Below are 23,992 nucleotides of genomic sequence, written 5' to 3'. Positions count from 1 at the left end.
GCTGTGAGAAGTGTCTGCTACGTAGTGATAAGAAGAGGTTCCTGATACCCAAGACTGGTTACTGCCAACTTCCCCTAAAGGAACCCTCCCCTCCTTTATGCCGGAGCCTCCCAGAGCCCAGGGCATTTGCCTGTGGGTGTGGGGACACTGCTTACGGGGCTTCAGTCACTGAACCCTCTCTCCACTCTGCCCTCCTTGGGGGTCTGATGAGCAGGAGTCCTGACAATCTCTAGGGTCTTCCCTTCATTGTCTGCTTCCTCAAACACACCCAGGTCTCCCACATTCTGCAACAATAAACAACCTTCCTTCTACCAAACTTTAAAAATTGAAAAAAAATCAAGAGCGTTTCTCTCGACCCAGCAACCTGGGCCACTTCCTTCCTCCCTTTGTTGCTGCCAAACTTCCAGAACAAGTGTCCGACATCCACCGCCTCCTCTTCCCACCTCCCACACTCCATGAACCCACCACAATCTGGTTCCCACCTCCGGGCTCCCTGGAAGAAAAGTTGTGCCAGGCCCGTCCCCCCAGCCCCCTGCCAGCTCCGGCATCCCCCACTAGGTCTGATTGATCTGCCTTGATTGCCCCACTGACCACCCAGCTTTGAGACCCAGCTTCCCTCTTCTTTCTGGGTTGCCACACTCTCCCCGGACCACCCCCCCGCCACTTGCTGACAGTGCTTTCACTTCTTCATCCCTCCTCCCCTCAGCATCGCTGCTCCCTGTTCGCTCTCCACCCATTCTTACCTCTTCCCCCTCCATCTCTTTTACCCAGGACCATAAGCTGTGATCTCTGGGGAGGCTCTGCGCGTTCACGAACACACCTAAAATTTTAACAAAATTATTCTATGTCTGTGCATTGTTCTGGGCAGAGGATGTATATTTTTCATTAGCTTGACAGAGGATTCCCTGACACCCATCCCCCCCAAAATGATGAAAGCCACTGACCATCACCCAAGGTTGAAAACTGCTTCTATACTGCCCCTCCTCTCTTCAGAATGCTAGTCCCAAATTTCTAGCTACTCACCATCTTGCCTGGATGCTATGTGATAGGCACCTCTTAATCAAAGTCCACTCTCCTCCCCCCAAATCTCCCCACTCTGGGTTAATATACCTAAGCATTCTGCCTCTCTGAGACAAGCTGGGGTGATTTCAGAAAGTTCCTGCTCGGGACTTCCCTGGTGGTCCAGTAGTTAGATTCTGTGCTCCTAATGCAGGGGGCACAGGTTCAGTCCCTAGCTGTGGAACTAAGATCCCAAATGCCACATGGTGCATCACGTGGCCAAAAAAAAAAAAAAAAGGAACGTTCCTGCTCAAATGTATACAGACCTGTTATCTGTGAGAGGATTAGCTTCCAATACCTCTTGGTGGTCAGTAACTTACAGCCCAGGTTAGCTGATCTGATCACTTGGCAAAGAGCAAGCCCTGGGGGCATGGAACCCAGAGCAGATGGGGTTTGAATGGCTGGAGGAAGGGACAGAGCTGGGGTTGGCCACCAGAGCAGCTCCACCGCAGGGGTCAGAGTGTGGGCCACATGTGGCTACATCGGAAGCTGCAATAGTATCTTGCCATTGAGGTCCATTCTCTCCCCATACTACAGATAAAAAAACTGAGGCCAAGACCTTGAACCCAGGACTCCTGACTCATCGTCTTTTGTTCTTTCCAATACCCCATACTCTCGGATCAGAGGGCCCTAACTTGGGGTCCACAGAGGGGCGTTAGGGTGGGGGGATCTGTGGGAAATATTATACAACATTCTGTGAGTTGGAGTGAGTGTGTGTTTTCAGGGGTGATTGTGGCTCATATGAGATTCTCTGAGGGCTCCTAGATTCCTCAAACAGTTAAAAATCTGGGACCAGATTTGTTCAGAAATGAAATGAACATCTTGGTTTCCAAAACACCCACCTCTACATACTTTAAGCAATTCCCTTCACTTTTGGGGGGACCTCAGTTTACCCATCTGTGAAATCAACTGTTGATCATTTTTAAGCCCTCTTTATCTTTTTCGTTTGAAGCAATAGTATCATTTTTTTTTTTTTGGGTTCGCGGGCCTCTCACTGCTGTGGCCTCTCCCGTTGCAGAGCACAGGCTCCGGACGCGCAGGCTCAGCGGCCATGGTTCACGGGCCCAGCCGCTCCGCAGCATGTGGGATCTTCCCGGACCGGGGCACGAACCCATGTCCCCTGCATCGGCAGGCGGACTCTCAACCACTGTGCCACAAGGGAAGCCCAATAGTATCATTTTTAATAACAAACAAACAAAACACAGCTATGCAGGTCACCAGACGGCAAATAAAGCTGAGATGGTAGGGGCTGGCAGCTCAGGACCCCTTCCACTTCGTTTTCTCTCTCTTCTCCCCAGCTCAGCATGGCAGCTCTGCCCCAAACTCCGCAAACTAGCATTTGAGAGCCAGAAATCCTAGGACCTTTTTCTGAAACCACACATCCCTCCCCAAGCCGCTGCAGCCGCCCACTTCCAGACTCCAAAAGATCCTGCAGGGACACAGTGTCTTCAAGCTATCCTGCACAACCCCCCAGGCCTGCCGTGCGCCAACCCAGCAGAAGTCTTGTGGGGGACACAGAAGCACTGGGAACCAGAAGAGTCTCTTTGATTCAGGGAACATTGAACCAACAAAAGTTCCAACATATTCCTTGTTTGGGCTATGCCTGGGTTTTCTTGAATGGGTTACAAAAAAGAAAAAAAAAAAAAAATCCACAGGTGGTGGTGTGATGAATTGGGAGATTGGGATTGACATATATACACTAATATGTATAAAATGGATAACTAATAAGAACCTGCTGTGTAAATATATATATATATATATATATATATACATATATATATATATATATATATCCACAGAGCCTGGTGACAGGATCAGAGCAGGCAAAGCAGGAAAAAGGCTGAGGGTCTGCTTTCTCCCCAGGCTCCAAGGGCCTCCTGGCCTGGCTCCATGGACACGTACACAGCAAAGACTTTCAGAGCTTCAGAGAGAGAGGCTCCAAGGGGTAAAAAGCCAAGCACTGGACTGGAAGGAGGCTGGAGCGCCCAAACCTCATGTGTCACTGGCTGGTATGACCTCAGGCAAGGCCCTGACCCTCTCTGGGCCTTATTTCCCCGTCCCTAAGACAAGGGAGCGCTCTTCCTTTTGGTATTCTGTGCAGAACTGAGGCTATTCTGGCCCCGAAACCGTCGCCCACTTCGTGTTTGCAGCACAGCATCTCACCAGGTGAGGACAGGGATGCAGGGCAGGAGGGAACTGGAGGCACGGGGTGAGAAGAGGGCTGTGGAAGTGCATGCATCTCTCTGCTAGCAGGGTGCTCACTATCTCCCAAGGCCATGTCCGTCTGGGCGGTAGAAGGGCAGTTCTGACCATCGGGAAGTTCTTCCTTACGCTGAGCTGAAACCCACCTCCTTGTTACTCTACACCTTTGGTCCTGCTGTGCCCTCCAGGGCCACACAGAGCAGCCTTGTCTCATCTCTGGGGCCACATGATGCCCCTGCAGAGATGAGGGGAGAGGACACACCCCCGAGGAGTCTTTTCTCCCTGCTAAATTCCCCCAGCTCCTCAGCCCTCTCTCACTTAATTTGGCTTCCAGACCTTGGCCACCCTGCCTAGGCCCCCTCTTCTAGACATTCTATAGGTTTTTAATATTCCTTTTAGTACCCAGGCATCCAAAAGTTGGAGGCAAGTTGAGCAGGCCTAAGAAGAGTAGGTCTACCAACCTCCCTGGGGCTGACATGCTCCATCAAAATATACACCTCAAAGCCTTTGCCTGCACTGTTCCCACTCTGAGGAACACTATTCCACCCTCTTCCCTCTGACTGACTCTTATTCAGCTTCCAGCTCCCCAGTGTCACCTCCTGAGGGGAGCCTTCCCTGATACCTCCCTCATTCCAACTAGTTGAGGTCTCTTTGCAGCTCATAGCCTCATGTTTGTGCTCAGAGCCCTTAACCAGTTGCATTTAAATAATAATATCTGAAGTGATTTAATTAATGTCAGATTCTCACTAAACCGTAAGCCCCAAAGGGGCAGAGATGACATAAGTCTGGCATGTGGTATCTGCTGGGCTCAGCCTGGGGCTGGGAACAGAGTCTGTTTTCAGGAAATACTTGTTGAGTGGATGCAAGAGTCACAGAAGTGCTCCTCCTTTTATGTGATGCCAAGACACCAAGGCTGTCAGCGTTTTCCAGCACAGAAAGTCCTACCGGCCTTACAGGCCCACCTGACGTCTTGGTGGGCAGCTAAGCCCCACGAGGACCTAGATCTAGTGCCTGGGCTGGATGTCAGCAGGCTGTGACATGCTCAGGGGGCTGCATCAGGCTGGCCTGAGGAGGGAGGCTTCCTACTGTGCCAGAGAGAGGCTCGGAAGAGACCGTGACACGGGCAACATGCATGCAGGAGGGGTGGACTGTGGCCAAGGGACCAGCACAAAAAAGAGGGAAGGGGAGAGAAAGAAACAGAGACCAGAGAGACACAGGGAAGGACGAGAGGCAAGGGCAGAGAAAGAGAGAGAGAGAGAGAGAGACAGCCCAGAAGCCTAGCCAGCATCATCTTGCTCTCCCTGCACTGGGAGGTAAGACTCTTGCTCGATGCCCTGTTGGAGCCAGTGTGTTTGTGTACTTGCATGTCCACATGCACCCGTGTATGTGTGTGTGTGTGTGTGTGTGTGTGTTCGTGCACTAGCAACAGGATGCAGGCGCTGCATTCCAAGGCTCTGCCATCACCCCACTGAGAGGACCGGGGCCCAAGACTGCAGGGGTGCTGGCAGCAGTCACCGCGCGCTTGTGCAGGGAGGCGGGCAGGCGGGAGGGAAGCTCGGCAGTGTCAGTGTGTCTCAGGCTGTGTGGAGGCGGAGGCCTGCGGCATGCACCAGAACATGTGCGTGCCTTCCGCTCTGCTGGCTCGGAGGAGGAGGGAGGAAAGGCTGTCCCCTTCCCACCTGCCCCCCAACTTCCCATCCTTGGCCTCTGGCCCCTGCACACCATCTGGTCCCCTACCAGACCCTGCTTCTGCCTCTCCCTGTGGCCTTGGGCAAACCACCTCTCCCTGGGCGTTGGCTCCACCGCTGATGCTTGTGAGAGACAGTGTCTATGGTCCTCCCAGCTCTGGTGTTCTGGAAGCCCGAAATTCCTCAAGGGTGCCTTCCACAGACGGAGGCTAAAGAGGGTAGCAGCTCTAACGGCACATTTCAGCATCTGCAGAAGTGCTCTGATCCCCATGTCACAGATGGTAAAGCTGAGGTACACCAAGGACGAGGAATCCACCCAGGGTGGTGCCTCAAATTAGAAGGAGAACCATGATTGGACATATATAAGTGACAGTTCAGAGTTCCCTCACCCACAAGGCCACACCCCTCTTCCCTGGAAGTGTTCCCCAGACAGGGCACCAGAAGCGGCCCCTCTCATCAACCCTCCCCCCACACGCAGGGTGCTGGAGACCCAAACCCAAGCCTGAGAGCTGCCACCAGTCTGCCGAGCTGGTCATTCCATCTTCTCAAGCCTCAGTCTCCTCATCTGCAAGATGGGCGAGTAAGTTCTCTGCCTCCCTCAGAGCTAATGGGTGGAGAAGTGCCACACCGGCCCCAAAGTGCTGTGAAGGTGAGAGGTTATTAGAAGCAAAATAAAAGCACAATACCGGTCTTTGGTGGGGGGAGTACATCGATGCCCATGTATTTTCTCCCTCTCCAATATTACACCATCGATCCTCCTAACAGCTCTGCCGGGGAAGGGTGGGATTGCTAAACACATTTTGCAGATGTTAGAGCTTGTGTCCCAAGAGAGAACCTAAGCACCCAGGACCCTGGGCTCCCCCCCACCGACCCCCGCCCAGCGCAGGGAGCTGCCTCTGGTCCCCAGTGTCCCCCACTGATCATCCCAGTCTAAGCCTCGTTCATGATACAAAGCCATGGAGGTAAGAGGAGTTGGGGGGGCTCTGGAGGTAGCCCTCCCCCTTCCTTTGGGCAACCTTGCTGGTGCCTGCAGCCCCTCCCCTAGCCCCAACACCGTCCTTAAGTCAGTTTCAGGCCCCTGCTTCTAGAGAGGAAAGAGTGGGTTGCAAGCTCTCCAGCCTCCCTCCCTCCTCCCGCACCCCTTTCTCAAGTAACATTCCCTTCTGAGCCTCCTTCTGTGCCCCCCAGTGATTACACAGGCTGCAGGGTAATTCTGCCGCTCTAACTAACCTCTCCTGGGAGTGGGATCCAAAGCCCAGAGCATGTCAAAGGCTGGTGGAGGCATCCTCCTTCTCTACCCCTTGGAACCCAACCCCTTCCCCTGATCTTGGTCTTTGAGAAGGCTGGGTCTGCGGGGGAGCTCTGGTCCCACTGCCCGGGCCCACTCTGGCCCTGCAGCCGGCGTCGCTGCAGCCTGCCTTTTGCCTCCAAACAAGCATCTGTGCTCCTAAGGTCTGGGCTTCCATTTCTCTCTCCCATGGGAGGAAGGAGGATTGGGGTCAAGGGAGGAGGAAGTGAGCTAGTCTCCGGGTCCCAAGAGACAGACCCAGCTCAACCCTCTAGGGAAACTGGAATCAAGTTCCTGGTTTATGTGGATCACATGCCGCAGTGCGACCTTCGTCTAGTGGCATCAAGAGGCCCCAGGGCCCTGACTCCAGCCCACACCCCGTCCATTGGCTGCCCACCAGGCGGGGGACGGACTGCCAGCCCTACCACGAGCTGTTCAAAGGCCTGCAGTCAGGAGCCAGGCCTCACTGGGCAGGGTGCCAGGAAGCCCTCGAGAGGCACGTGTCCTCCTCTCCAGCTGGGCAGCCAGGGCCCTTCAGAAGGAGGTCCAAAGACCCCCATGTCCCCTTGGAGGGCCAGCCCAGCTGCCTCAGGCAGTCACCGTGCCAGTGATCTGAAGTGGGCTCCCAGAACGGGGGCTCGGTTTCTGGGTGGTAACAGCCGTGTCCCGGCTGACAGGGACCTTGGGTCACCAATTGAAGGATGGGCCCTGCAGGCACCTTCGCTGTTTATCCCCACAGAACAGGAGCTGTTGCATATCCCTGCCAGCCTGGGAGGGTGGGGTGGGGGGCAGGGCTTGGTCAGCCCCCTCTGCCAAGCTGGGCAAACTCCAGACAAAAGGTAAAGACGTGGCAGGTCAGCTTCAGCCTGTTCGTCTGAGGGCAACAATGACCCCAGTGTGCCAGGCTTGTCACTATGTCTTTATGAGAACCATCTCATTTCATCCTCCCAGCCCTTTTTTATCTCCAGGTTACAGGTGGGGGGAAAGAGGTGCTATAGCCCCCCCAGTGTCACAGTGCTATGGGTGGTGAGGTCCAGACCTTGTGGGCACTGCCACTTCCTGTCCCACTAGGCACTTGGACTGAAGCTGCACGCAGAGCATGAAAGCCCTGTCTCCTCAGTGATGCACCCAGGCCTTTTAGATCCAGGCTTTAGAGCCTCATCTTTTTTTTTTTCCCATACAAGCAGCCTGAACCTCAGGCCCATCCTTAGCTTTTCCTATGTCCTGCAAGTCGTGACATTGCCTGTACCGTTTCGTAAGTTTCTGTATTTTTCTAGGGAAGGTAGACTTAGACTTTCATTGGATTCCTGGAGGAATATGTGACCTAAAAAAGGTTAAGAGCACTGATGGTTGTGGAAGGAAAAGGTCTGAAATTGATCAGATTAGGCCTGGCCATGCCTGCCACCCTCAGTTTTCCTGCCATGGCCACGAAAGGGCTCCCTGTCCCCTGAAATTCTGCCCTTGCCCCAATCCCTCCAAGCACCCCGGCAGACAGCAGGGCTGAGAAGGCTCATGCAGGCTCTCCCTGACAAGTCACCCCCACAGCACCCAGTCTGAAGATATCCATCTCCTCTTGGGGCAAAACATCACTTTTATTTTCACTTTGAGCGCCTGAGTCATGTCTCAACTCCATCTCACTGCACCCTGACGCAGTCCTCCCGAAACCTAGGCTTGCTCGCACCCTGAAAGGCAGCTCCCAGCTGATCAGGGAATCCTTGGTTCCGTGGGTGCCAGAACCCAGCTGAGAAGGGGTCCCTGCACAAGTGCAGCAGACAGCCTCAGTCCTCCAGAGCAGCCCCAAACGTTTCCTTCCTGCTGTCCAGCCCCCCACATCCCCAGCGCAAAAGCACACTCAGAAAGACAGGAAGTCTGCAGACAGGAGTGAGCACACATCTGCACATGGGTGTGTGTCTGTATGAGGGAGCTGGTGTGTGCCTGTAGGTATCAGGATAGCCTGGTGGGCAACTGTGTGAGTGTGTGTGTGTGTGTGTGCATATGTGTGTGTGTGTGTGTGTGTGTGTGCGGGCAGCCTACTTGTACACAGCCACAGGCCAACCTCCCACATATATGCAGACACCAGCCTGAGCTCACACACGCCTTCAACACCCATACTCCCACCCGAGCCCATGGGCCCAGGCCTCACACGCACACACATAAACCTTCCCGTGGACATGCCCCCCTGTTCCTCACAGACGTGCATGTCCAGACCTCACAGGAACACCAGTGAGCCCAAGTCCCACATGTGCATCCTTACACAGACATATATTTATGCACAGCTGATGTGCATATAGCTCTGACCGGCCATACATGTGTACACACAGTGACACATGTACACACCTTCGTTCCCCTGCAAACCAGCGAACGGACCTGCTTGTGCCACTTGCATCCACCCACCCCTGCAGGGCACACTTGCATTTTTAGGCCTCACACATGAAGCACACACCAGCACCTCCCTTCCGGTGCACACACATGTGAACACATGCACACCTTTTCAGTGCATGCAAGTGTACCCCAGAGTCAGTCCTCACGCAGCAACACACATCAAAGCACACCCCTGTGTGTGCACATCCAGACCTCACAGCAGCACATACCTGCTCACAGGGCCCCTCTCCCCTGCACTCCTGCTGCTACAGTGGGGACCACCCAGGGCACTGGAGCTGCTCTGCCCACGGGGAAAACTCTGCCTCTAAACTGTACCCCTACCATGGATCCATCCCCGGATCCTCCACAGACTTAGCTGGCGGCATCCGGGAATGCTTCCCGGACACTCCACAATCTATCGGGCTACCCCAAAGGGCTCTCCACCCCCCACATCCTCCCACCCTTCTCTCTACACCAGTCATCAGAGGCAGGAAACGAGCTCTGGGGCTGGACAACTTTGCCAAGAGACCAGAGCTGGTGCACCCTCACATCACTAGCCCCTGCAACCAGCAGTGTCCCCCCACTGCTTGCCTGATTGCCCCTCCCCTCCTTCCAACACCTAGGAAGCCTCACCAGTGGCTCCGTTATTAACCCCTGCTGTATCGTTGCCCTCACCCCTGGCAGGAGCTGGCAGGGGGGAGGTGGGGAGGGGATGTGCTTACAGGGAGAAGTTGGCCACTCTGCACAGCTGCTGTAGGTGCCTAAAGGCAGGAGGAACTACCTGGAAGGTGGTGAGCTCTCTGTCACCAGAAGTAACCAAGTTGAGGGAGATGGCCACCTCAAGAGAAACTCAACAGGGGGATTCCAGCCTTAGACTCAGCTGACTGGGAAGATCCCTTTTTAATCCTGTTTCTAAGAATCTGTGTGTGCCCAGGTCATGTGCATTTGTGTGTGTATGTGTGTGTGTGTGTACACGCACAGACACTGCCATGCACTGTCAACCCTTCACCTCTACGCACACACTCGCCGGGCTGGCCTTGGCTCATCTTGGCAAACATGCCCGCACCTGGCTCTAGGCACTCTGCACGTACAAGTGCCCCCAAACACATGCAGCCTTCCTCCCTGTGTGTGCACTGGAAGCACTGCATGTGCACACCCCCACCCATGACACTGACCCCCTGAGCCCTCCAGGACTCTCTGAGGTGCAACTCACTTTCCCAGTTCCTCGAAGAGCTGGTACTCTTCCGTGAAGCGGGTGCAGGTGATGGTGGCCATCCTGGCGCTGGGTGGGCAGGCGAGGCTTGGGGCTGGAGGACCAGGACTGGGATGCCGCTGCTCTGTTCCCGGAACTAGGGGCCACTCGCCTGCCCGTGCTGCCAAGTGCAAACAGAACCGGCTTGACTGACGAGCCCGGGGCTTCTGAGCAGAGCACTGTGGCTGCTCACAGCCTCGCGAGTCTTCGTCAGCATTCAGGTCCCCATGGCAACCACCTCCGAAACGCCCTGTTCCCGTTGCCCCGGTAACTGCCTCCCCAACACCTGCCTGCCTTCCACTTCAAAACCTGCTCCCGGGCGCCCTGGCCCTACTGCACACAGTACTGCAGGCCTGTGTGGACCCGGGGGTGGGTGGACCCAGCACCCCCGAGATGATGGACCAAGGGAGGGGCTGGAGGAGGGGAAGGAGAACAAACTTAGTCTACAAGTAATCTTCAATCTTCCCACCTCCCCCACTTCCAACTGTGGGGCCCTTGTAACAGACGAGATGGGATTAAATGGGGCAAAAAGGCAGTTGCCATGGTAACGGCTGGTGGGTGCCACATTCTGGGATGGTCCCCCGGAAAGACAGGATGCAGTTACCCTGGCAACTTCATCTCCTCTGGAGAGACAGGTATTGCCCCGTTGCCCTGGCAACAGCCAGGTTCTAAGGTTTACAGTGAAAACGATAGCTAATTCATTGGGATCTCTCTCTCTCGGTGGATCACCATAACCTCTGTAACTGTCTCTCTGCTCCCCTCTAATTTTTTTTGCCCCTTCCTCTGTCTTTCTTATTTTGCTCTCTCTCTCTCTCTTTCTCTCTCTGTTCTTTGCCACCTTGTCCATCACACTGGGACCCTAGCTAGGGGGAAGTGCACAGAAGCTATCAGGATTCTGGAGGGAATATCCCTGGCTGCCTGCTCACCCCAACCCCTCTCAGCCATGACAATTGGTCCCCTCCTGAGGTCTCTTCCATAACCACTCCGTTACCCCAGGCCGCCAGAGGGGCCATGGAGATCTGGTCTCCTGGGGCTCATGTCCCAGTTTCTGCTTGTGCTTCAAGTCAAGGTGAAAGAGGTTGAGGCGGCAGTGGGGAGGGGAGCATGGCCTGGCTTGGAGGGGAGTGGCCGTGGACCTGCCCTAAAATCCTCATTCCCAAATTTTGTGGGCACTTTCCTGGCCAACTTCAACTCTTCAGGGCAATAACCATATCTATGGCCCCAAGATCTCACCCCAAGGCCCGGGGGATTAAGAAGGAAAAGGACTGGCGTTTAAAGATCTGAATTCAATTCCAGTCCTAACATATATTAACGGTGTGACGCTGAGAAAGTCACAGCCCCTCTCTGAGCCTCTAGCTCCTTTTCTACAAAACAGAACAAAGTTGCCACTGCAGAGGAAGGCTGTGAAGATACAACAGGCTGAGGGCTGTAGAGGCCTTTGGGGAGTATGTAACTGTGAGGCCTCTTTTTAGTTTCTAGAAGAGGAGAAGGGAGGTCTAAAGTGAGACCACGACCACCCCCATCGCTCTAGCTTGAACTCAGAATCTCAGACCCTCACACCCACCTCCTCCATTCAAGCTCACTTCACAGCCCACCAGGCTGAGGCCTCATGCCAGCACTTGCCCACAATGAGCACAGGATAAAAGGATCCAGGATCCAAACCCTCTGGGTTTCTAACCCACCCCATTCTGAACCTCCAAGTTGCCTTACTGGTCACCTCACTTGCTGGACACATTGTCTGCTTGTTGGTCATCCCCAACCCCAGCAGATCCCTGACTCACTACCCTAGGTCCAGGAGCCCCTGGAGAAATCTGGGTACACCCCCCACAATTCTGCCCCTCTTCCTGAGAGCTGGGAGTGGGAGAGAATGATGGAGTTGACTCTGATGCAGCCACTTCTTCCCAGGAGAGAAATAGGAGGGAGGCAGAGGGGAAGGAGGGGAGGAGAGCCAGGGAGGAGGGAGTAATGGCTTAGCCACTAATTGCACCATTACCACCTTCACAAAAAGGAAAAACCACTCAGTTTTGTTTCTGCACACAATATGCTTCCTGCTTCTGCCACCAACATTGCAATTCAGAGGCAGAGAAGAGAGGCCTTTGCTCGGGGGCCGCACAGCCGGTGGGCAGCGGGCAGGGCACAGAATACCGCTAGAGGCCAGAGGCGAACGCGCACACCTGGAGGAAGGGCTGCACCTCCACCTCCGTGTCCCAGACCCTCTAGCCTGTCGCCAGGAGGGGATGGCTACCACACACGAAAGCACTGGAACAGTCCTCAGTCACCACTGAGGGCACTTGCATCATTGCCCAGAGGAGAGGAGAGGCAGCGTTCTGCAGTGGTTAGAGTGACTCCATGACCTCTAGGTTGTGTGATTTGGGATGGGTATCCTAGCTTCCCTGTGTCTCAATTTCTTAATCAGCAAAATAGAGTAAAACATTCCCTAGCTCCAGGGCTGTTCTCAGGATTAAATGAGATGAGCACAGTGTGTGACACACTGTAAATGCTCAGTAGATGGGAAATTATTCTTATTAAGGGACTCAAAAGTCCCTCCGTCTTCACACTGCTCTCTCTGAATCATGCAAGAAGTACACATCGCTATCTTCAAGTCCCAGCACTTTGGGTACCATTCTCTGAGTCCCCACTGGAGTTGAGCTCATGGTTTGAACATCACCTTGCCCTGGCCTGGTTTGCAGAATTCCAATAGAACCAAGGACTGGGGCTAGAAGGCAGGGGTCACAAGGCCTCCAGCTTGTCAAGTGTCAACCCAATGGTGCTTTAGAAATTAAAAAATAAGACAAAAGGCAACTGTGCCCTGAGGCTGTATTAATGGGAATCTAATGTTCTGAATAAAGGAGGTGATAGTCCTGCTTGGCTTGGAGCTGGCCTGATCCTCTCCCCTCTCCTCACCACTCCTTTCCTTCCCCTGAGCTGTTCCTTCTCAGGTGTCCCTAACCTTCCTATTCCTTTTCATCCCCTTTCCTGTTTCTATCTCCCTTCCTCTCTTTCTCTCAGTCTCAGTCATCCTTCTCTCCCTTCCGGTGCTGGCCTGGATCCTGTGCACACGGTCCTAGGGGGATGGGCAGGACCCAGGCTGTAGGATCCTGATGGTGCCGAGATGCCTGAAGAGGACGGAGAGGGAGGAAGAGAAGGGAGAAGAGGAAAAAGTCTCCTTGGCAACTCTCTTACACACACACACACACACACACACACACACACACCACTCCGAACCTTCGAGAGCCTAGCACAGGGGTGTGGGCACTGCCTCAGACAGGCACCCCCAACCTGACTGTAACTGTTGCCCTGCCAAGGAGGCACAACCGCTAATTCACTGCCTCCCCTGAGCCCGAGAAGCTGGCAGCTGTGCCCGGTGGCAGCGGGCAGCAAGGAGCCAGCCCTGCCTCGGTGGCGCTGAGAGCACGAGCCGCTGATTGCAGCAGGGAGACTGTTTCTGCCAGACTCCCCACTTCCCAGGGATGTGGCAGCAGGAGAGCCAGCACGTGTGCCCCCAGCTGCAACTTGCGTGCCATACTCAAGAGCAGGCCTGCCTGCCACTTGCTGGTGGCCAGGGGTGGGAGCCCTGGAGGGCACTGAGCTTGGCTCTGACACGCTAGGACAGGGAACCGGAACACAGGCTGTACCCCATGGAGCTGGAGAGGGACAAACGGGGACCAGGGCCAAGTTCCTGGGCCACAGCAGGGGTGACACCCGACTCAAATCCCACCTTGCACAGCCTCCACGTGTGCTCACACACACACGCCCGAGTGCCTCAGGGTCCTGCAGGGTCTGGGTAGGCACCACAGAAAACGTGCCATCTGCGCGGTCCCCATGAGGCCTGTCCCATTAAGGGGAGTGAGCATGGGGGCAGAATCGGTGGAAAGTGGGCCAAGAGAGAAATGATTCTGCAGAGGGTCTAGGTGGAGAGTGATTTGGTTCATTACTTGCAGTAAGTCATGCCAGCCTCGCACTCAGAAGGGAGAGGAGCCAGGGGTCAGGGAGCAGCTCAGTCCCCTGAGGTGTCCCACATACGTGGCACTCCTTGCAGGGGAGAAGGACACAGGGAGCCAAGGGACAGAGAACCACAGCTACTGGGCCCATATCTGCACGGCACAGTCTTCAGCTCAAGGACCCAAGTTCAAGTCCTGCCATTGGCTGTCAGTGTGTACGGCAGGTCTTTTTCCCAGTGGGGCCTCCATTCCTTCCTGAGAAATGTAAAGACAAGATGTTCCTTCACTGACTCCAAGGACGTGAAAAATAGTTCTTTCCACTTCAGAGCCAAGCCCTGTGCTAAGCACTTTACATATTGCACTATTTATACCTCATAACAAATGTCCGTGAGAGAGGTACAATCATCACCCGTTTTGCAGAGATGTGGCGGGACTTAACCAATATAAGGTTTGTTTGACTGCAGCACCCTACCCTGTGTTCCTTGGACTCCACTTGGCCCAGGCCCCTTACAGACAGGGGACTGAGGCCCAGAGAGAGGAAGCTGCCCTCCTGCAGTCGCACAAGTCCGGGGCAGTCAGGACGACAAGCCGGAATGCCTGACGCCCCCAGCAGCGCTCCTTCCCTTCCCCTCCCTGCCCCGCTCTTTCCTGCACTCAGGGCTACTTGCCTAGGTCCCAAGGTACCCAAAGGCACCAACCAAGAAGAGGAAATAGTGCCAAGGCCCAGAGTGGGGCCCAGAGCCCCGCTCCTCCAGCCAGGTTAGGGCTCTCTCCTGGCTCCTAAGGGACTGGTCATCCCTGCCCAGGGTTCCACAGACAGGGCCCAACTCCGACAGGGCCGCCCCTGGCTCTAAACTATCTGGTTGGCAGATCAGCCAAGGGGGAAAGAGGGGGCCTGTCTGGCATCTCCAGGCTCCACTCCCCTAAGGGGCCAGAGCTGCCTCTGGTCTGCCCTTCCTTCCACCCCTCCTCACCATAGGCGGTACAAGCATATGCCTGGAGGTGCCATTCAAGGGCCTGACACAGAGTCCAGACCCAGGTGCCCTGGCTGGGGGAAGGCAGGAGCCAGAGGGGGTGGAAAGAAGGGGGTCGGGGGCCGTGCGGATTGCTGGGCAGAGCAGATGCCACAGCGAGCAGGCCGAGCCTCTCGTCACAACGCCCTGAGCCCTGAGTTGCCCCTCAACCGGGGCAACGAATCCCAGGCCCCGGCCAGCTGCCGGTGCCCCAGGTAGGCAGGCTTGGGGACTGCTGGGCTGTGGACAGGGTTACAGACTGAAGCTTCAGTGGGGCTCCTGGGCTGTTAGCTGGGTTCTGGGTTAGGCAGGACTCAGGCAGATGAGCTCTAGGCTGGGTTTAAGATAAGATCAAGCCTCCTTCTCAGGGCACGGGGAGCAGGCGCCAGCCCCTAGCCCCCAGCCCCAGCTGGACTCTCCATGTTTGGGGCCAGATTGGCCACAGGGGGTAGGCCTTGGTGCCTAGGGAAGAGCAGAAATTGGCCTTCTATGGTCCTGCACTTGTGGCCCCAAAAGGCAGAGACCCAGAAAGAGAAGCAGGGCTGGAGCCGGAGGTTGGGCCACCTTGGGCAGGGCCAACTCAGCAGACACAGGAGAGGCCTCCACTCAACTGGTGTAAGCCTGGAGCGGCAGGGGAGCCCTGAATCCATGCCACTCTGGAAGGGCCAGCCCACGCAGCTGGGACAAGGACCCGGCAGAGCTGGAATATCTTGGGTCATGGGCAGACCATGGATAACCCATCCCTGGGATATGCCAGACCTGGGACTTCAGAGTTTCCCTCCAGAGCAGGCAGAAGAACTGGGGGTGGCCGGAACCCAGAGGCCCCAGCTGGTCCTGCCCCTGCCCCATCATGACCCAGGCATCAACATCCTGGAGACAGAGAAGGGTTCCAGTTGGGGGGAGGCCATAAAAGGTAAAGAGAGCAGGGCTGGGAGGAAGGGCCCCAGGACATGGATGGTCACCTCCACCCCGCAGGCCCAGGCGGGCCCCTCCCTCCTGGGCTCAGCAACCTCTGCAGTAGGGATGCAGCTCTGTAACCAATTCTTGAAGCCCCCTCACTGCACCGCACCCACCCCACCCGTCCCGCTCATCCACATGCTGACGAGTCCTAACAGGCCTCCTTTGCCAGAGACAAAAATAACTATTTTCAAAATTCACAGCAGGGCTTTCGCCTACACACGCTGCACCGACTGGAAGCTGAAGGGAGATATGCAGAACGCAGTGTGCGGATAGAGGACCGCTACACAGCCAGTGAGCCCCGAGACCCCCATGCCTCTTCTCCCCACCGCCCAGCCCGTGTCCCCCAACACTCACACACCTAGGGGTGCCCAGAACACCTAGGGGAAGGGCTCTCAGCTTGTCCACTGTACACAGGGACAGTGAGGCCAGGAGCGGGCCTGAGATTTGCCGAGGCCCCACAGTGGCTCTGTGACCAGGTCCCATACGTTCTGCCCCTGCCCAGGGCGCCCACCTCCTCTCCCATTCCCTGGACCAACAGTGAGCTCACGCCTGGCCCAGGACGCACGTGCACACGCCCACATGAGCTCGCAACCGCACTGCAGCCCTCGCTTCCGTGTTACTGCGCTTTAATCAAGTTCACGGGTTCCTCCACAACCATTACCTCGGCCAGTCCTCTACAGGCCTGTGAGGTAGGCAGAGCCAGGGCTAGCACTCCCATTGCAGGTGGGGAAATCGAGGCCCAGGGGAAAAGGACTGGGCCGAAGTTCAGAGTAGAACCCAGATGTCCTGATTGTGGGTGCACGGCTCTTTTCACAGTTTGATCCTGCAGGAGCTAATAGCCATGCCCAGTCCTCCCCTTCCCTCCCAGGAAGACGAGCTCACCACCACTGCTCCCACCACTAGTCTGTTCCCAGGACTAGCCCAGGCCACATGAAGATCCAGGAAGGTCACCCCCAGGTCCCTTCAGAGAGCGGCCACATCACCACGCCTCGGCTGGGGTCCAGGCCTGGAGCTGCCTCCAGGTGGTCCCTCACCCAAGAAGTACCACAGAGGTCCAGGGTTCAAGAGCCAGGCCTTAAGTGCGCTAGGAGGTGACAAAGTTGATGGGAACTCCACCACAGCCCCAGGCACCAGGTCCACACCACAGAGCGACAAGGCTCTTAGAGCTCATTCTCCAGATGAGGAAACTGAGGCCCAGAGAGCTCATGCAGGTCACTCGAGGTCACAGAGCAAGTCAACGGAGAGGTGGGACTGGGACCCAGGGATCCCAGTCTAGTTTATTCTCTCCCGATTCCTAAACCAAGCTCCCCACCCTTCAACTGAGGGGCTCGACGCCCTCCATTTCTCTGCAGATGAGGACTTGACCTGGGGCCCCTCGCTGGTGAGGACCAGGGCCAGGCTTGCGCGGGGAAGGACCTCACCTCCCCCCATCAGATCCGGTGGGACATCAGTCTGGTGTTGAGTTTACGGAAAAAGGATCGCAGCTTGCAAATCTTGCATTTTTTCTTACGGTGCCCTCGGGAAAGGCTTCGAGCCCTGCTTTCCTCCTCTTCTTCATCTTCTTCCTCATCACTGGCCCAGGGCCCCCAAGCACCCCCATTAAAGTCAGGATGGGCTCGCGGATTCTCAGCTGGGTAGCGCACGGGGATGGCTGTGCGGTTATAGTCCGCCAAGCGGGCCAGCAGGGCTCGGACCACATCCGGCCGCTGGCCAGCGAGGTCCTCCCGTTCGTAGGGGTCAGCACTGATGTTGAAGAGCCACACAGCCTGGCGGGCGCTGGCCATCCGCTCCAGGTTCCACCAGCTGCCGGGGAAGGCAGCCAGCGTCTGGGGTGGGATCCAGTCGCCGTAGCCCGGGTCTCCCGTCAGCAGCTTCCACTCGCCCACGCGGATGGCGGCCTGCACGGCAGTGTTCCAGATGCCGAAGCCACCCTCCAGGGAGCCATGCCGGGCGTGGTTGTAGAGCGGGTCAATGTTGTGCAGGATCTCTGTGCGTGGCGAGGCCCGGCCCTCGCTGATGGCTGGCCACACATCATAGCCGTCCAGCCCATCGGCTGCCGAGGCGGTGCCACCCGCCAGACCCACCAGGGTCGGGTACCAGTCAGTGATGTGCACCAGTGCCCGGCTTGTCCACCGCTTTCGCTTGAGCAGGGGGCTGTGGACGAAGCCCAGGCCCCGCACGCCCCCTTCCCAGTAAGTGCCCTTGCGTCCTCGCAGTGGCCAGTTGCTGCCCCCCGAGAAGGTCTGGCCACCATTGTCACTGGAGAAGATGATGACACTGTTGTCGTAGAAACCATAGCGCTTGAGGGCCCAGGTGATATTGCGCACGGCCTCATCCATGCAGGTCACCATGGCCGCATACTTCCGCCGGGCCACGTTGCCCATGGTGCGGTAGCGGTACAGGTACTCGCGAGGGGACTGCAGGGGTGTGTGGACCGCCTGGAAGGCCACATAGAGGAAGAGAGGCCGCCGGGGGCTGTGGCTGGCTAGGATGTGGCTGACGCGCTGGGCATAGAGCAGAGTGGAGTACTGGCCGCTGAGCCCCCATGCCACACTCTCACCCTCGTGCAGGTCAAAGCCGCACACCCCCGGGCCATCGCAGTTGTCATAGGTGTAGTAGTCCACGTTGCCTGTGAGAGAGCCCAGAAAGGTGTCAAAGCCCCGGCGGGTGGGCAGGCACTCCTTCCGGTAGAAGCCCAGGTGCCACTTGCCCACCATGTGGGTAGAGTAACCCAGCTCCTGCAGCTTCTGGGGCAGTGTTACCTGGTCCAGGGGCAGGCAGTTGGGCTGCCGAGGGCGGATGATGGAATGCTGCAGTCCTGTGTGGATCTGGTATCTGGTGGGAAGAGGGGAGGACACAGAAGGCACCAGTGAGCCAGAAACCACTGCTCTGGCCACCCAACCCCCAACACTCACCCTGAGGTAGGCTCTGATCCAAGCGCTACCAGTAAGCAAAGTAACAGTAACCAGTAGGTGTTATCAAATGTGCCAAGCACTTCAAATGCATTATCTCATTGAATCCTCAAAATCAACTGAAGCAGGTATCATTGTCACCTTACAGATGAGGAGGAACAAGCTCAGAATGGTTAAGCCACCCGTGCAGTATCACACAGCTAGGAAGTTGGGGAGTTACGAGTTGAACCCGGGCTAATCATAGCAACAACAATAATAAAAGCTGACGCCAAGCACTTGCTGTATGCCTAGCACTGTGCTAAGCCCTTTATAGGAATTATCTCACTAAATCCTCACCGTAACCTAGGGGGTGCCTATCGTTATTATTATTCCCGTCTCCCAAATAAGAAAACTGAGGTTCAGTAAATTAAGTCATTTGTCCAGTGATTCACACAATTAGTAATTGGAGTTGGGATCTGTATCCCCAGCAGTCTGACTCCAGGTTTCAGAGTCCCTACACTCTAAGCCACTAACTTGCCATGGGGCCTAGAGCAAGTCTTACACTCCCAAGAAAACTCCTATTCACTCATAAACGCCCAGCCCAAATGCTACCCTCACTGTAAAGTTTCTCACAGTTTCTCACTCAAAGAATGAGTCACTTTTGCTTCTGGGTTCCCACAGCATTTAGTACAAATCTTCATTGGTCCAACTTGGCCATAGGATTCTACTCAGTCATCTGTACATGCTCTTGGGCCCGATGATATTTAATGAGACCGTCCCTTACTCATCCTTGCATTCCTAGCATTCAGGTGATGTTTCAAGGACACTCAATTACGAAATGAATGAATGAAGAATGGCCCTCAAAGGATTTTAGAGCCAGAAGGGACCCAAGTCATTTTCTAGTCTATTCACCTCAACTTAAAAAGAAAATAAGGTACAGAGGAGGGGAAAGACCTTGCCCAAGGTCACTCAGTGGTCAGGAGCGGAGCCAGGACTTGAACATAAATCCAATCAGAGTCCAAGCACAGACCCTCTTCTGGCAAACTAGGCTGCCACTTCTCTTCCCCCACTGAGGCCTCAGTTCGTCATCTGTAGGAGTGAGTTGGTTGGAATGGGACACCTCTAAAAACCTTCCAGCTCCCAAATTTTATGAGACCAGTTCTCACGTGTCTGCCCACAAGTTTATGTGGCCCCTAGATCCAGGTCACTCACACAGGCTAACACCCAGAGGCAGGAGCAACTGGTTAGCAGGACTCTGCATTCCTCGCTTATTCATTCATATCCCTTTCCTTCTGTGGTCAAGGCACCCATGTGATCTGCTTAGGGTGTCTTGCCTTTACTCAAGTCTTACAAGTCCCAAACTAAATAAGAAGCCTGGAACTTCACACGTGTATTAGAACCCCACACGTTTTTCTCACTCCCGGGCATCAAAATCAAGCCCAGACCTAAATTCCTGACAACTTTAAGCCAGGCACTGGGATGGGTTTTTCTGTTTTGGTTTCCTTATCTTAAAGCTGCTTTGCTGGGCTTCCCTGGTGGCACAGTGGTTAAGAATCCGCCTGCCAACGCAGGGGACATGGGTTTGAGCTCCGGTCCAGGAAGATCCCACATGCCGCGGGGCCACGAAGTCCGTGCGCCACAACTACTGAGCCTGTGCTCTAGAGCCCACGAGCCACAGCTACTGAAGCCCCCGTGCCACAACTACCGAAGACCCCGCGCCTAGAGCCTGTGCTCCGCAACAAGAGAAGCCACCACAATGAGAAGCCCGCGCACTGCAACGAAGATTAGCCCTCGCTCGTCGCAACTAGAGAAAGCCCACGCGCAGCAACGAAGACCCAACGCAGCCAAAAAATAAAATAATAAAATAAATTAAAAAAAAAAAAGTTGGAGCCTGTTGGCCCCGTTGCTTCACTGCTGGGGTGAGTTGAATTGTGTCCCTCTCCAAAAGTGACCTCAAAAAAAAAAAGCTGTTTTGGTTGTTAGCTATCATTAGCTACTACTGCCATTTATTTATTTATTTATGGCTGCGTTGGGTCTTCATTGCTGCACATGGGCTTTCTCTAGTTATGGCGAGCGGAGGCTACTCTTTGTTGCGGTGCGCGGGCTTCTCATTGCAGTGGCTTCTCTTGTTGCAGAGCACAGGCTCTAGGTGGGAGGGCCTCAGTAGTTGTGGCACATGGGCTCAGTAGTTGTGGCGCATGGGCTTAGTTGTGGAATCGTCCCGGACCACGGCTCGAACCCGTGTCCCCTGCATCGGCAGGCGGATTCTTAACCACTGCGCCACCAGGGAAGACCCGCTACTGCCATTTTTAACACTATATGCCGCACACACTATTTCACTTACTTTGCATAAGAAACCTATAGTGAAGACTGCTATTAGTTCCATTCTACAGGTGACGAAACTGAGACTCCCAAAAGTGCAGCAACGGGCCCAAGTTCAGACAGCTGGCAAGCAGTGGAGCTGAGCCTTGAGCTCAGGTCTCTGAGACTCATGCTCAAAATCTCTCAGTGATGTGGCCTCTGCAGACCTCAGTCAAGCTAATGAACGATTAGATTTGATACAGGAAGTACCCTAGGCCCCTGAGTCACAGCGAGCCTCTCTTCATAGGGGCTGGGCGCCATGGAACATTGGTTCATAAAGTGGGTGGGCCAGCTAAGTCACCACAGCCTGTCTGCAAGTGAGTAATGCAGGAAACTGTCTCTCTCCAGCTTTACCAAACACAACTGGACGCACTAACAAACACTAATGAGAGTAGTCAGCATCAGTCAGATGGAGCCAGCTGCAGGGGGCGGAGGGCAGACGCTGCCCAGCCACGCTCAGCTAACTTTGCAGATTCGGGGGGGTGGGGAAGTGCTGGGGGGGCTGGAACACTGCCCTGCATGCTGTTCATTCCCCTGCTTAAACCAAAAGTCATCTCTCGGAGAGAAATGCAAACATGTGCACAATTCTCAGGAATGCAGATTCCTCCTCCCTCTTCTGGAGGTTGGTCAACACTTGGTCTTTACCATCAGCCCCCAACCCTCAACACTTACACTGGTGTCCCTTCCTCTTTCCTGTTCTCTTTCCCAGTTCCTAGAGCTCAATGCTGAGCAGCAGACGGAAGAAAGAAAAGGCATCCCTTTTGACTCCCAGCTGCAGGGCCCCTCTAAAGCACCTGGCCTCTCAGTCCTCTCTCCTACAGACCCCGAAGTTTGGCACAGGCATCGAGTTTGGCCCTCCCTGATTCTGTGCCTCAGCTTCTCCCATCCAGGAAACAGGGAGACTATGGCTCTGGTTTCTGAGATCACACTAGTGGCTTTTGGGTAGAACTTGGGAGAAAGCATGCCCCATCCAAGGATTAGCTTCAGCCGTGCCAAAGGATTTTCTCCTAAGTGGCCGGCGTTTTGCCTTCTACACACACACACACACACACACACACACACGCCTCCTGTTTCCCTGCTCTTTTAATCCTGTAATCCTACCACCTTGCCTGTGGACAACTCCTTATGGAGAAAGCAGCACATCTCCTTGGGGCCCCCAGCCAACTTGGGAGGATTTTGCAGATGAAAAAACAGAGGCTTTGAGAAATGAAGTGACTAGCCTAAGGCTACACAGGTCACTGCATCCTGTGTGTGTCTTTCTCCTCCACCTATCAACTCCTTGGCTTCCTCCCAATGTTGTCATCAAACAATTTGGGGACCCTAATCCCTCCAGTGACATAGAGGCTGCCATTTATTGATAGCCAAGCAGGCTATATGCAACTGGTTTCATCCTCACCACTCCTTTCCAAGATTTAAAACTGTTCACCCCATTTTATGGACAAGAAAACTGAGGCTTGGAGGAGTTAAGTGATTTGCTCAGAGTCTCAGGGTGTGTAAATAGAAGCAGCACTCAAAGCTAAGTGTCAGAGGCTGCCATGTCCCTCTAACAAAGAGATGACCAGATGTCTCCTTCACATGGCGTGGAGTTTGAATGTCCTAGAACATCAGAGGGAGAAGACCCCAAAGATGATCCAACACATTCAGCGTACAGGGAAACTGAGGCCCATAAAGGGCAAAGGACTTACTAATGATCACAGCCAATTGGGGACAGAACTGGCTGTGAGCCCGAGCTTCCCGGTGGGGGTAATGTCGGTACAAGTGAAACCTACAGTTGGGTTTATTTGGGGCTTGAACCACCAGCATCAGTGGCTTGGGCCATGCCTACCTGCCCGTGAGAAGTTGGCTCCGCGAAGGCGTGCAGATGGGCTGGATATAGTAATTCTCCAACTTGACGCCCTCGGCTGCCAGCCGGTCCAACGTAGGGGTTTCGATATCTGAGCCATGGTAGCCCACGTCGTGGTAGCCCTGGTCGTCGGTGAGGATGAAGATGATGTGGGGAGGCTGGCGTGGAGCGACCGAGGGCTGATCGCAGGCCTCCGCGGGCGCGTCAGCCACTAGGCTCGGCTTGGCCCAGTCCCAGGACAGGTAGCCGAAGCTGAGCAGGCTGACCAGAGAGAAGCCGGTGAGGGCGTGCATCGCCATGCCGGCCCGTGCGTTCCGGCGCGCGGGGCTCCCAGGGCCTCGCCGCCTCGCGCGCCCAGGGCGCACGGCCCGCACGCCCTCCGGCCAGCCCGCCCGGACACCGCGAGAGCGCTCAGCGTCCCCAGGGGAGGCCCAGCGGCCAGCCCGCGACTGCCTGGACTATGAGGCCGGACCTGCGCGGCCGCAGCGGGGCGCTCTGGGGAGGTCAGGCCCGCGCCGAGCTGCCTCCCGCTGCCTGAGCGCCAGCTCTGCGCCGCCCGTGCTCCCTCTCCCCCAGTTCAGCCAGGCCAGCCTGAGACTTGGTGTGGCGGCTTCCAAAAAGTGCTCTCCACCATCCTCTGACTCCCGTCTTCCTTCTAGCCCTCGATTTCTCCCGTCTCCTAATTTCTCTCGCCTCTGCTTTCCCTTTCTCCTCCTCCCGACCCTCCAGCCCCTGGCCCAGCCTCTCGCCCCGCCCGGAGACCGGAGAACTGTCGGCTCCGTAGGGTGGTGGGCAGGACCCCAGCGGGGAAGGGGGAGGAAGCACGGGCTGGGCGGGTCTGTGGGGGACACCGCGGGAGAGAATGCGAAAAAGTTGTAACATCTGCCGGGGCCGAGCCCCAGGTAGAGGGGCGGGGCGTCCAGCGGCGGCCCCGCCCCCGGGCGGGAAGCCCGGGTCGGCTGGGCCCTCTGGCTCCAGCCTCCGCCCTGGCCCAGACTGGGGAAAGGAGGGAGGGGGCTGCGCGGAATTCGATGGAACAGATCTGGAATGGCCCGGTCGGACATTCCTCGATCATGGAGTCTTAGCTTCTCTGAGTGCCAGTCCTGGAAGGGAGGCGCATAATTTTCTATGCC

At 55.7% G+C, this 23,992-nt stretch overlaps 2 protein-coding genes across 4 annotated transcripts in view; both read right to left on the bottom strand.

Annotated features, from left to right (window-relative positions):
• Nucleotides 1–9,938, bottom strand: part of CAMK2A (calcium/calmodulin dependent protein kinase II alpha) — a 63,836-nt gene extending 53,898 nt beyond the window's left edge. For all 3 annotated transcript variants that reach the window (XR_004349239.1, XM_032627182.1, XM_032627184.1), the window contains exon 1: nt 9,812–9,938. Coding sequence is in view for 2 of the 3 variants with exons in the window: in XM_032627182.1 (XP_032483073.1) it covers nt 9,812–9,873 (62 nt within the window). In the remaining variant the exon portion in view is untranslated. The remainder of the gene's footprint in view (nt 1–9,811) is intronic.
• Nucleotides 9,939–16,998: 7,060 nt separating this feature from the next.
• Nucleotides 16,999–23,698, bottom strand: ARSI (arylsulfatase family member I). The gene is made up of 2 exons (XM_032627181.1): nt 22,842–23,698; nt 16,999–18,599 (listed from the first exon to the last, which is right to left on the bottom strand). Exons 1-2 carry the CDS (start codon nt 23,156–23,158, stop codon nt 17,195–17,197), a joined length of 1,722 nt encoding a protein of 573 aa, XP_032483072.1. The 5' UTR covers nt 23,159–23,698; the 3' UTR covers nt 16,999–17,194.
• Between the last annotated feature and the right edge of the window lie 294 nt (nt 23,699–23,992).

This window comes from Phocoena sinus, chromosome 3 (genome assembly GCF_008692025.1).
Source record: "Phocoena sinus isolate mPhoSin1 chromosome 3, mPhoSin1.pri, whole genome shotgun sequence".
Classification (NCBI taxonomy): domain Eukaryota; kingdom Metazoa; phylum Chordata; class Mammalia; order Artiodactyla; family Phocoenidae; genus Phocoena; species Phocoena sinus.
The sequence above is the reverse complement of the archived record's forward strand: the minus strand, read 5'-3'. Positions and strand labels throughout refer to the sequence as shown.

Bases quoted from the DNA above. Each gene is read 5' to 3' on its own strand.
- ARSI (XM_032627181.1), bottom strand. From the start codon at position 23,158: ATGGCGATGCACGCCCTCACCGGCTTCTCTCTGGTCAGCCTGCTCAGC. The intron at 18,600-22,841 runs GTAGGCATGGCC...TCTTCCCACCAG, and splicing joins AGCCAACTTCTCACGGGCAG to ATACCAGATCCACACAGGAC.